Genomic DNA, 13,893 nt, shown 5'->3' on the forward strand with positions numbered 1-13,893 from the left:
TAAAATGAGCACAGCGTTCTGTACTTTTCCTCGCTTTCATCATTTTTTTGATTTTCATATGCCAGTTTTTTTTCTGTTCTCCAGGTTGCGGTAGATCAGCAGTCTTGTTTGCCTCTTTAGCCGTATTGATTTAGAGTTAAAGTGATGTGTATTAAAGACAGGGTTACATTTTGGCTGTGACATGACCAGTGTCTTCAAGGCAGTGCCTTTAAAATCATTGCATCATACGCTTTATAGATTTCCTCCAAAGCTGGAATATCATTACTTGCCTTTTAAAGTTTTCTGTTGTAACTCAAACTGTGGGAGATGCTACATAATACAACGATCGACTGATTTCTTTTAAATCCAGCAGCTTTGACCAAGAAAGGCAGAGCTAAAAAGAGTAACTGTTTTATTCAGGAAAGACTATTTAAATAAGTAGTTTTTTTTTTAGTTCTTCCCTCTTGCTACATATCATTGGCTCCATGCTGTTTCCATCTTAGCCGCAGTCTCTTGTTTTGAACATTTTAAACATCAGAGTTTTATGCCTCATGACTACAAAGTGTGGAGTTTGAACATGTGCTTTGAACCCTCATTGCTTCCAAACCCAAATAATCCAGCATCTTCCAACGTTATTTAAACACGCAGGTTAAGTGAATAAGTGATTCAAATCTGGCCCAGTCTGAATGAGCCCTCCAGTGACTTGATGCTTCTGGTAAAGCTTCCATCAAGATCAATTGTAAGAAGTAGGTTCAGAAAATCATTGAAAAGTGCTGCTCTATGGTCATGTGTGCTTCACTGATCTGGACTATATGCTTGTTTTCATACCTGATGATGCTGTTTTTCTTTAAAAGCTACTATACACATGCTTGGGCAACACTTTAGTTTAGGTATGCATCTATTACTCTTTTACTATTATGTAACAAGACCTTAACAAACATTTCTTTGGGTCTTCACAACACTTACAAAGCATCAATAAAATGTTTTTTCATGTCTGCAATGTGACCGACTAACAAAACTTCACTTTAGAGTGGTCTGAGGTGGCTTAACTGAAACACAGCTAATATTACAAATTTAGTGTAAGGCCAATGAGTCCTTCATATTAACAAGTCATTTTACCATCGCGAGATGAATAACCCATCTGCTGATTTTTTACAAGTGTTGTAAAAACCAGAAGAAGCCTATGTTAAGGTCTTGTTAAATCAGAGTAAATAAGTAATAGATGCATTTTTGCAGTACCTTAACCAGGCAGAAGAGCCTGGAGAAGAGCTGTTCTGGTTATTGCAAGCAATCCTTGCTTCCATTTGGGAGACGCGCGTCATCTATATATATATATATACTAGCCATGTGCACCCAACTACGTTGCGCGTGTTAAAGTTGTCTGTGAAGGGCTCCCTGTTTAAACGCGGCTGCCAGTCGTGAACTGGGCCCTTCATCGCACATCATTATAATTTTTTATAAGGGAAACAAAATTACAAAAGAAAACCCTTGGACATTGATTCAATAGGAATGGCCTACTCGGAATCACTGTCCGAATCGTAATTATGTGGTGGTGTAGGAGCATTTGTGCTTCTGTCCGTTCACAGTCTGTCTCATTTTCACGACACTGTCGTTTCCTCTCATGATGTCTTCTCAACCTTTCTCCAATCTCGCAGGTTGCTTTGTGGCAATCCAAAGAATAAGGCAGTACACATGGAGCAATGGTTATAAAAGGGGGACACATAGGTATCCAGGCTCTTTAAAGCATAAATAGGGATCGCTTCACTGACATGTGAGCAAGCCACGGTACAACTGTGAGACGCGCAGCACTCGCCGGCTACAATGTAACAATAATAATTTCCGGAACATGCTGTTATGTTGTCATTCATTTTACCCACTGTCTTTCTTTCATTCATATGTTACGTAGGCACGTACCCTTTATCTTCGGCAATCTCATTCTCTAACCAGGCCTCAGGAGCTAACCAGCGTAACACTGTCCACCACCCCTTTTGTTATTCTGGTACATTGTTGACATCCGTGAGTAACAACAACGTACTAAACTGAAAGGTGGTGTATGCATGTGTCGAATTCGCGGACAAACAAAGATCAAGATCTGAATGAAGATCTCTTTAGTTAATTTTAAAGCACAACAATTTGTTTAGTTTGAATATCTGTGTTTTGAGGTGTGACTGGAGTACTACAGTCTTCAGTAGTATAAGCCTGGGGGAGATTCTTAATGGAATGTCAATGTTTTAGCTGTCTCTCTACTGCCATCTAGTGCTTCTTCTTCTAATTCATTCGCGGACAAACAAAGATCAAGATCCAAATGAAGATTATATATAGAGATATACAGTTAGGTCCATAAATATTTGGACAGGGACTTTTTCTAATTTTGGTTCTGTACATTACCACAATGGATTTTAAATGAAACAACTCAGATGCAGTTGAAGTGCAGACTTTCAGCTTTAATTCAGTGGGTTGAGCAAAAAGATTGCATAAAAATGTGAGGCAACTAAAGCATTTTTTTAACACAATCCTTTCATTTCAGGGGCTCAAAAGTAATTGGACAATTGACTCAAAGGCTATTTCATGGGCAGGTGTGGCAAGTCCGTAGTTATGTTATTATCAGTTAAGCAGATCAAAGGCCAGGAGTTGATTTGAGGTGTGGTGTTTGCATGTGGAAGATTTTGTTGTGAACAGACAACATGCGGTCAAAGGAGCTCTCCATGCAGGTAAAAGAAGCCATTCTTAAGCTGCAAAAACAGAAAAAACCCATCTGAGAAATTGCTACAATATTACGAGTGGCAAAATCTACAGTTTGGTACATCATGAGAAAGAAAGCAAGCACTGGTGAACTCAGCAACGCAAAAAGACCTGGACGTCCACGAAAGACAACAGTTGTGGATGATCACAGAATCATTTCCATAGTGAAGAGAAACCCCAACACAACAGCCAACCAAGTGAACAACACTCTCCAGGGGGTAGCGTATTGATATCCAAGTCTACCATAAAGAGAAGACTGCATGAAGGTAAATAGAGAGGGTGCACTGCAAGGTGCAAGCCACTCATTAACCTCAAGAATAGAAAGGCTAGACTGGACTTTGCTAAAGAACATCTAAAAAAGCCAGCACAGTTCTGGAAAAACATTCTTTGGACAGATGAAACCAAGATCAACCTCTACCAGAATGATGGCAAGAAAAAAGTATGGAGAAGGCGTGGAACAGCTCATTATCCAAAGCATACCACATCATCTGTAAAAACACGATGGAGGCAGTGTGATGGCTTGGGTGTGCATGGCTGCCATTGGCCCTGGGACACTAGTGTTTATTGATGATGTGACACAGGACAGAAGCAGCCGAATGAATTCTGAGGTGTTTAGAAACATACTGTCTGCTCAAATCCAGCTAATTGCAGTCAAACTGATTGGGCGGCGTTTCATGATACAGATGGACAATGACCCAAAACATACAGCCAAAGCAACCCAGGAGTTTATTAAAGCAAAGACGTGGAAAATTCTTGCATGGCCAAGTCAGTCACCTGATCTTAACCCAATTGAGCATGCATTTCACTTGTTGAAGACTAAACTTCAGACAGAAAGGCCCACAAACAAACAGCAACTGAAAGCTGCTGCAGTAAAGGCCTGGCAGAGCATTAAAAAGGAGGAAACCCAGCATCTGGTGATGTCCAGACTTCTGGCTATCATTGCCAGCAAAGGGTTTTCAAACAAGTATTAAAAATGAACATTTTATTTCCAGTAATCTAATTTGTCCAATTACTTTTGAGCCCCTGAAATGAAGGGATTGTGTTAAAAAAATGCTTTAGTTGCCTCACATTTTTATGTAATCTTTTTGTTCAACCCACTGAATTAAAGCTGAAAGTCTGCACTTCAACTGTATATGAGTTGTTTCATTTAAAATTCATTGTGGTAATGTACAAAACCAAAATTAGAAAAAAGTTGTCTCTGTCCAAATATTTATGGACCTAACTGTATATATATATATATATATATATATATATATATATATATATATATATATATATATATATATATATATATATTCTTTTGGGAATCAGGTGACACAGTGAGGCATTTTTTTCAAGCCCATGGTTTAAAAATCTGTCATCTGAAGAGAAATGGAATTTAAGTGTTTAGAAAGAAGACAAAACTTAAATCAAGCTTAGCTAAATGTTCACTCGTACATCTTCCAAAACAAAATTCATTGAAAGGCAATAACAATGTATCTACTAAATAAATGCATTAATACCTGCCACAAATAATTTCCTCAAATGGCCGGATTACAAACCCAGACAGAAGACGTTTTCCAGACTCGTTTACGACAAGATGTACCATGCTGACAGACAGGTGCATGTCCGGTAATACTCTGTGACTCTTAAATGCATCCTTACTTAAGCTGTAGTTTAAATATTTTATAAATATGCTCAAATGTTTAAGTAATTGGCCAGAAATAACGTGTTAGGCTTTTTCTTGCTACCGTAGCTTTCTTTCATCTTTCAGTCACTAAATACTTATTTGGCAAACCATATTCCATATGATATTCCATCTAATTCCAAATTATATTGTTATGGAAATAAAGCATTTATTATACTTTACCTTCACTTTTAAGCAGAATCAGTTTGTCTTTTCCGTTATTTGGTGATCACTAATCAGATCAATTTGGGTCACTAAGAACATGGTGCTGTTCATTGATACTGAACAAAGCAGAACAGATTAGTTTAGCACCTGGTGAACTATAGAAGGGGCGCTAAAGGTTTCCTTAAAGACCCCAATTTCCTGGTGGTAAGAACCACTCTGCTGTGATGTAAAAAAAAATGTCTGCTTTCAGGATACGACTTCACTTGGTTTCTAGTCAGCTAGCAAAGTGCATCTCTGGAAAGGATGAACTGTAACTACAAAGGAGTTCCCCTCATAAAGAATGCCTGTAAATGCAAATGCAGCATCTAGCCTCTCCTGGCAGTTGGGATGTCCTGTTTATAGGGTGCAGGCGCATTTGAAGCTTCCTGCTGGATATCATCCAGCTATAAATGTCGTCTAGTGCACTTAAGAGTTGTTTTCTTTTTCCTGCTGTGCAGCTGATCCCTTCGGCTGACAAAGGAGTGTGCAGTCACCTCCTTCAAATCTGGAGTCTTGCCTAAATGGAGAGCACATGCTTGGAAGAAATAGCAAATGGTGTCACTGTCACAAAACCATAAAAAAAAGAAGTAACAAGTGAATTTTGAATATCCTTCACCTGCTTATTATTTTTATAAGCAAGTTTAATGCAAGATTATAGTGACATGTAGAAGGGTGAAGTGGTTAGCACTTCTGCCTACAATCTAATTGGGCACTGTATGCTTGTTTCTTGAGAACTCTGCAAAAATGTAGAAGTTATGCTGATAGATAGATAGATAGATAGATAGATAGATAGATAGATAGATAGATAGATAGATAGATAGATAGATAGAAAACATATTTGTCACAAAGGGGAAATATGGACTTATACAGAAGCTCAATAAATAAGTAAATAAATAAATAATAACACACATTATAACAAAAGCACACAAGAATTGACTCTAATGTAATTCTTACTGGCATTCCATCTACGGTTGGCTCCTGACTTACATTCAGCACTCTTCAAAACTGGACGGACAGAAGGATGACCATAAAATATCAGGTCAGAATACTGAATGTTTACCTTTCATGACTAGTGGTCGTTTACTGTAGTTTTTCTAAATTCTAAATGATAGAATATTCTATAATATTATATATTTCTTTCTGAATTATTTCTAAATGTTTGTAGTGAATATTAATTAATTGGATTTACAATAAACATCTATATACCTATATGTGCTTAACAGAACTGATGTGTATAATGTTCTAGCGCATTTCTTCTTAACTAGGTTAGAGTTTCATTATTTCATAAGAAGCATCTTGTATTCGATGACATAATATTCTCAGACTTGAAACTCGGGGTCATAGGAAGGCCAGAGTCTGCACTGAAATCATGGGACCGGACCCATCTCCGAATGTGGCATAAATCCATCATTGTAGTCAGTCTGCTCAAGTGAATTGGTAATGTACTGTTATAATGTTCACTTTGACAAAGATCAGTAAAATGAAAAATATGGTCCATGGACAGCCTGCCCTGTACTTGAGGTATCTTATGAACTGTAGCTTATTAATCAGCCTCTCACTACCTATGGTATTGATGGTGTCCTTGGGGTGCTAATTAAATCCCCTAGCAGCTTGGTTAAAATGAAGATCTGAAGATGCCTCTGGAACTAATCGTAACACCAAATTCATTTAGCCCCCATTCTCGATAGATAGATAGATAGATAGATAGATAGATAGATAGATAGATAGATAGATAGATAGATAGATAGATAGATAGATAGATAGATAGATAGATAGATAGATAGATGTGGATCCACTGCATTTGCATGCTGCAATTTAGGGTCAGTGTCTTGCTGAATCCTTATCCACCTATACAACTACAGTATATATAAATGAAAGGGGTATCTCTTCATGAGTAATTGGAAATTGGCTGCTTCAATGTAAAGGTCAAGGGTTTTAGCCATTTCAAGACTCAACTCCTAACCCCGGACATCTTCAATCCCTCACCCTCAATCACTTGACATATCTGGAGCTTGTGCGTGCACAGCAGTTGCTGTTTTGATGTTTTTGTTAATGTTTGACTCGGAGCCTGAGTCTCCTGGGGAAGCCGTTTAGGGCAGGGGTCTCGCTCCCCAGTGGCCCAGGATGACCTTCAGTGTGCGCGATCAGGGCTGAGTTTCAGCCCCGGGGGGCGATTCCACCTCAGACCGCTCCGCTCCTCAGGGCAGGTGCAGGCAACTTTATCAGAAATCCATAGAGATGGATTTGTCTCTGGCTGGGCGTAATGTTTCACTCTGATCTTTAAGGTTTTCATGCGGTAAACAATGTGCCTTCTGAAAAATAAGTGCAGGAAATAGCCCTGGAAGACGTCTATATGAGGGACTTGACATTAAAGACGTTTTAAGCACTATACCTATGGAATTAACCATTTTACAGCAATCTGTTACGGTTATGTCCACTCTATTACCGGGTATTTGAAAGACAGACGGGATATTACCGATACATGGCGAAGAGTGTCAGTCATCTATTGTTATGAACGGTCGACGAAGTAGTGTTCGGAGCCGAAAATGATTTTATCAAACACTAAGAATTTAAATAATAATGTATTATTCACATGCTGCTTTCAGTATACTAATCCGCGATCAATTGTTCCCTCGATTTTTTTTAAATTACAGTGTACAAAAAGTTATAACGTTGTGTCTTGTTTGAAATCTAACAAGACATTTGTTTCATTATATTTAAATATCCGTTAATAAATTCTAATTTGTATTCAACATTGGAGCGACTAATGGGGTATTTAAAGCACTAGAGCTATTCGCAGCAGTAGGTAACCCTCCAGTTTTCTCCTATGATTTTGTATTCAAAATTTTCAGATAGTTTCGCAGGATCTCATAATTCGCTATTTATGCACGATGATCAATCCGTTTGCACGCTTTAAAAGAATGGCTCTTTAACGGGACCTTCGTGTGGCTCCTCATACAACCATTTCATTCTGGGTTCTTTGTGTATGATTTTTTTTTTTTTTTTTTGCAAAAGTATCTAATTCACACAGAAATTTTGAATGTCTAGTAGGATACCTAGCAGGATACAATAGATAAAGAAGCTGTATGCAATAAGATTAATTTTAAAAACAGAAATCCTTAAGTGTTTCACAAACCTGTTATCATCTGTTGATAGTTAGTTATGGAAACCGTTACAGATCTAAATAAACGAAGGGTCTTTCTGACACCATCAAATGGTTCTTTTAGGAACCAAACGTGGTACCCCAATGAAGGGACAGCTTTGGCATCTTTAGTGTACTCATCGTTTCATCCAACTATTTTCAATCGCCTTAATCCGATTCAGAATCGCAGCACCATTTAAGTGCAACGCTGGGGTTGCCTTAGGCCGGTTACGGGACGCCAACCCAATGCGCTGTGCGCTCACGCAGGCGCACTCACTTCCGGAGCGCCGTGGCGGCAGCGCCAATCACTGCGCCACCTTTGCACTCTTACTAACTCTAGAGGTGCCTCTTTCAAGGCTGGATGGTGCTGGGGTGGGCCACTCTGAATTGAAATTGAATTGAACAGATGTTGATTATTGTTATCATTAGTAGTTGCATTATTAGTAGTATTTATCTATTATCTAATTCTATAATATAGTTCGAAATCGCGGAACGCCGCGCCTACAGCCCACTAAATAACACAAACCTTCGTTTTTCTAGTAAAGGAAGCACGTGAATTCAACACGAGCAATAATCTGAGAGCGCACTCATTTCTTGTGACGTCACTTTTCTCCTAAAGTGCAGTGAAATCATGCGCTGCACTTCGATATAGCTAGGTTTACAGCATGTGCCATTACTCCATTTGTGAAATAAGATAATAGCCGTTTTAGCTAGTCTTTGAAACCAGAAACTCAGTCCAACAGATGCTTTAAAATTCCCTGAAAACAGAAAAAAGCATCATAAATCAACTTTGACATGGGCTGTCCCTATTCATGCCGAATTAAGGGCACGCGATAGGACAACTAATTGCCAAGCCGCTAAACAATTTGTTCTTCTCCAGGTCGAGACTTTGTGGATCGTCCGGTCATCTTCTTTACAATGTAAAGCATAAAGAAGAGAGAACACGTCATATATTAGTATAACCAAATAATGAAAATAATAACAATAATAATAATAATAACAACATTCTCTAACACTCTTACTAAGATACTGATAGCAGGGGACGTTGCAGCACTGAGCGCAAAGCAAGAGCCAGCCTTGGACAACGAGCAAGTTCATTGCATTACATTATTATTATTATTATTATTATTATTATTATTATTATTATTATTATTAACTTTTACTGTCATTTGTGAAGTTTGTGTTGTACATAGCCTACACAACAGAACTGTCAGTGTTAAATTAACATTTAAAATATATCTACAGTAAACACTTTTTCACCTTTATTACTTTTAAACTACCATTTTTAATTAACATTCATATTCTGATGTGTATGGTTTCATTAAAATTGATACATCTAATATAAATAATTGCACACATTTCATTTAAAAGTCCAAATTTATTTGATCATTTTGCCTTTGCACAAAGATAACAATTCTAAGTAATACAATGCGTTATGACAAAATATTTCCAATTACACACACAATAGGCTTAAGGAAGTTAAACGCTGTATATTCGGAAAACAGTTGTGCTTGAAGTTCCGTCGACGCTTCTTTTTAGCTGAAATGAACTGAAGAGCCGATCGCTCACTTTCAAGTATTTCGTGTCCGATTCTAAACACTACGAAGTTATGATGGATTTCCTATGCCGTCATATGAGATAAATACATATGCGTTAAAGATTAATCTTAAGGCGGAATTTGTCCACCGAAAGTAATATTAAAACATGTTATTTTTTTAGGAAAACTTGCTTCAAATGTGCAAAAATAGATACCACGCGTGCTGTGATTGAAATTACAGTCGAATGAGCTGCAATACAAATTGATTGTTGATTTCTCTCTCTCTCTCTCTCTCTCTGTTTTCCGAGCTGGGGATCAGACTTAGATATAAAGATGCTGTTCATCAGAAGTTAGTTTCTAAATTACCAAGTTTGTTTCAGTAACAGGATCCCACTTTATGATAAAGTGATAATTACAGATTTTTAAAAAGTATATATAAATTAACACGATCGCGTCGTTTTTCAGTAGTTTTCCACCACAAGTGCAGAAACTGAGAATCTTAGTCGTAGGGATAGTACAAAAAAAACACGTGGCAATTGTTAGGAAGCGTCCCATCCTAAAACGGATTAAACTGTGGATTAGACACAATGCAATTGTGTGATCACATTGGCTGGATTTAGTTTTTCCCCTTAATGTCAGTTAGCATGTGTTTCTCCTGGGGGCTTTCAGGAGCCTCTTCGCACCCCTACCCCCCCGTGCACATTCGACACGTGCACATACAAGAAGCCTGGATGGACCTCACGCCGGACTCACAAATAGGGGATTTAACCTGAGCCCTTCAGAAATAAAAATGATCTCTGCACTACAAAGAGACCCACATCAAAAAGTCTTCAAAGCCGTATTAATAGTGAAATCAGCCATTCAGGATTACCAGATGTATGTGCAACTGAGAAATTAAACCACGAAATAAATCTCTGCAGTAGAGGGGATTCTCGGAATAAAAGAAAACGGACAATAAGAGAACGTTCACCATTACGCGAGGCTTGCGGGACTGGTCGGAAATTGTGCGATTTGCGTATGCTGCAGTTAGGGCAGCGTTTGCCAAGATCACTGTCAAATAAATTCCAAATAACGGGCCGCCGTAAAAAGTGATTTTCTATTTACTTTTGATCATTCTGTCTGGAAAAGCGTAACAGCACACCTTCTTTCTGAACATATCGGATTGCACGTAAAGTGTTGATTTGTGCGAGTGCGTTCAAATAGGCTACTTGCGAGCAAAATAGTGTGTTGCAAAAATATTGATATTTTCCTTACTAGTACCTGTTATTGTCATTAATTAAATTTTTGTGCGTACAGGTGAGTATTTAAAGAAATAGCGTAGAATTTCAAAAATGTCCTGATCACGTGCTCTTAGTTGTGTAATACTTGCTATTATGATAGATAGATAGATAGATAGATAGATAGATAGATAGATAGATAGATAGATAGATAGATAGATAGATAGATAGATAGATCATATCACACACCGTTGTATCACGCTCTGAGTGTGCACTTGAGAAAGGTCGACTTTTAATGTCCGCTTCCACTTTATTATTCACATTCCTGCGCTCGGTGCTCCACCCCGTCTGCCACAACCTTCAATTCAATGCAATTGACCCGGCAGGGCTTGTTTTTAAAAGTGATTCACATTTCGCTCCTAGTAGCTTATGTGTATTATTGCTTATAATTTACCACAGACACCGAGAAAGAAACATGAATCAGAAGGGTTTTTTTTTTAAAAAATGTATAATTTTATTTTTATACAAATGTGATGCTTTAGTTACACCAGTATTAAAAATTTGAAGTAAATACACAATAGAATAAAATCTCTTTATATACAATTTTAAAAATTAAAATTTTCATTTGAATGAGACACATTGAATAAATTAACAAAGAACTGTGATGCTGTTGGATTGGTAGAATAGCCCTGACCAAGAAGATTGAGTCCTTTGTAAAGCAAAGACAGTCATGTTTAGGAGGTCAAAATGCATAATGCATGAGGCCAGATCCTTGTCCTTTCTGTCGAACCCCTTTCAGCCTATTGTCAGCTCGTTGAAACCGAATTTGCACGGTCGTTTTTTCTTCATTATTATTCTACAAATTGTAAAATTGACTTTTCACCTCGTCAACGGCAGCAAATCAGTCTTTTCTCTTTTTTTAATTCTAATTTTCTTTTAATAGAGGTTGAGGTCAAGATTCCGTGAGCTAAGGAAAGAAGTGATTTTTTGTCAGTAGATTTCAAGAAAAAAGTGCAAAAGAGTGAGAAATACAAAGGGGAGGAGGAGGGAATAAAGTAGCAGCTTCTAAAAAAAATCGTTTTCTTCCCAGATTTCTGCTGCGGGTTTTCTCAGCATTTCGTCCACTTGAAAATAAGCAACTGGCTCTAATGCAAATTAACGTTTTCAGACAAACAGAAATTGAAATATGGATAAGGCAAATAGTGGTCAAGTCTTTAAAGCTATATAACTCCTTTTCAGGCTATAGTGATTTTATCGGATCTGAAATTGTTCACACTTTGAGCAGAGCTGTGGATGCTTCGCACACACACACACGTTTCAGAATAGCGGTTTCTTGGCCGATAGCTCATTTGAGAAAGGGGTCACATTAGCTTTCGAAATGTTTCAAGTTCTTATTAATAAATGCTGTTTACAAAACTCTGGTAATTGTAAAGGCCATCCGCCTGTACAAAACCATAGTCCTCTGAGGTGGCGGGGCTGCTGGGATTGGAAGGACAGTAGGATGGAGAAGGAGAAGAAGAGGCACTTGACATCCAGGAGCAGGAATCACTGGCCGGGCTTCGGATGTCTGCAACACAGTTCAGCCCAGAGAGAACCATCGACGTCTCCCTCTGCTTGTCCAGACACTGATCGGCCAGCCTGATAGTTTCCGACAGCGCCCAGATGTAGTTGTGGGCAAAGCGCAGAGTCTCGATTTTTGTGAGTTTTGTGTCGTCCGGGAAAGCGGGCAGGACTCTTCTCAGTTCGTCCAAGGCGTCGTTGAGGTTGTGCATTCTGTTTCTCTCGCGGTCGTTCGCCTTCACCCGTCTGTTTCTTTTGATAACCTGCTGTGTGGCGTCGTTCTTGCACCTGCTTCGTCGCCTTTTCTTCTCTTGCGGGTCCGCGATTGCTTGATCTTGTACTTCAGCCGGGGAGGATGGCTGGCCCAGAGAGGAAGGCGACGAGCTCAGGTGCAAGCTGCCAAGTGAGTCTTCATCATCGGTGACAGGAGCGGCGAAGCTGTAATAGACATCTTCCACGCTGGTGCACATTTTGTCAGGGCTCTGGTGATGAGAGAAACAGAACATTTGGGGATTAATCTTAGAGAATGTGCGCAGGTTTAAGAGATAAAACGAAGCGAACTTATCAAAAGGCATGTAAAAACAAAAAGGTAAGGCGTACTTACCATACAACTGGGGCACAGGAGGCGAAAAAGTGTTTGTTTGTTTTGGCTTTTTTCCTCGCTCAGATCCAAGTGGCTTCAGGTGTCGAGGAGGCACGCGACGTGTCGCGATCCTTCAGCAGTTCGTTTGTGTCAGCAAGTGAGCTTGGCACACGACAAGCTTCAGTCCACTTATATACGCTGATGAAACAATAGGGGATCCCCCACCCTAGGCCCCCTCTCAAACCGGCCCTTTGGCATTTTTGTAAAGGTTGAATGAATAGGTTGCAACAGGTCTGCCCCGTGCCGCACTGCCAGCTTATTAGCATAATTTATGCCCTCTTGTTTATTCACTTGCCGGAGCGTGCCTGTAATCATTCTCAGCCAATCGGAGAAGAGGAGCGCATCCCAGCCACGCGCGTGAGTGCTAAGGCTCCGAAGACCAATAGCAATCCGAAGGTTTCAATCCTCGTGAAGAAATGAAAAGATAGGAAGGAGAAAGAAAAGAAACAAGTGATTAAGCCCCGCAGGCAAAGGCACACTCCACAAGATGCTTTGCACGCCTCTGGATTTTTGTTTGGCACTCCACTTCGACAATATAACTTGCTAGGGGGTATAATAACACTGGAATAAACGTCTGCGATTCAAAGATATGCGTCAATATAAACTCGCTGGTATTTAAGAGCACTAAAAGAAAAAAAAAGTGACAGTTGTGCTAAGAGGTTCTACTTTGAAAGAGAATACTGTGTTGATACATCAGTTTAAATTAAAATGCTCAATGTGCCAGGGAAGGTGAAATTATTCACGTGAAATACACCATCCATCGCACGATGACAAAACAATTCTAATCTTTTTCTATACAATACTGTTTTCAATAGTTCTGTTAAGAAATAATGACGACATTAAGCACCTTTTGATTATAACTAGAAACAAATGCACGCTTCGCTTTGTGAAGTGCCCAGGGGCATTCCTTAATAAGAAAATCAACATAAAAATAACATTTGGCTTACTATTACATTAAACGAAGTAACTGAATCTAGTTGCTAAACAATTAGAGAGCGTTCGCCATTACGGTACACTTCCAGTACATGGAAAGAACTTAAATTAATATCGTTACTGATCGTAGCACGTTTTCAAAGTTTGCTGTACTTTCCAGTTTAAGGGATTTAATTTACAAGTTAAGAACGTGGTATCAGGCCAAGAAAGTCTGGGGAGAAGGCTAAACAGCCGAAAAGTTTTGTCTTGTACCTCCTTTTCTTTACAACG

The 13,893-nt window shown here is 38.9% G+C and overlaps 1 protein-coding gene across 1 annotated transcript; it reads right to left on the reverse strand.

Moving 5' to 3' along the window:
- Positions 1-11,141: 11,141 nt before the first annotated feature.
- neurog1 (neurogenin 1) lies at positions 11,142-13,456 on the reverse strand. The gene is made up of 2 exons (XM_039775193.1): positions 12,652-13,456; positions 11,142-12,529 (listed from the first exon to the last, which is right to left on the reverse strand). The coding sequence occupies exons 1-2, from the start codon at positions 12,652-12,654 to the stop codon at positions 11,882-11,884; spliced, it is 651 nt and encodes a 216-aa protein (XP_039631127.1). The 5' UTR covers positions 12,655-13,456; the 3' UTR covers positions 11,142-11,881.
- Between the last annotated feature and the right edge of the window lie 437 nt (positions 13,457-13,893).

This window comes from Polypterus senegalus, chromosome 13, assembly GCF_016835505.1.
Source record: "Polypterus senegalus isolate Bchr_013 chromosome 13, ASM1683550v1, whole genome shotgun sequence".
In the NCBI taxonomy this organism is placed as follows: Eukaryota; Metazoa; Chordata; class Cladistia; order Polypteriformes; family Polypteridae; genus Polypterus; species Polypterus senegalus.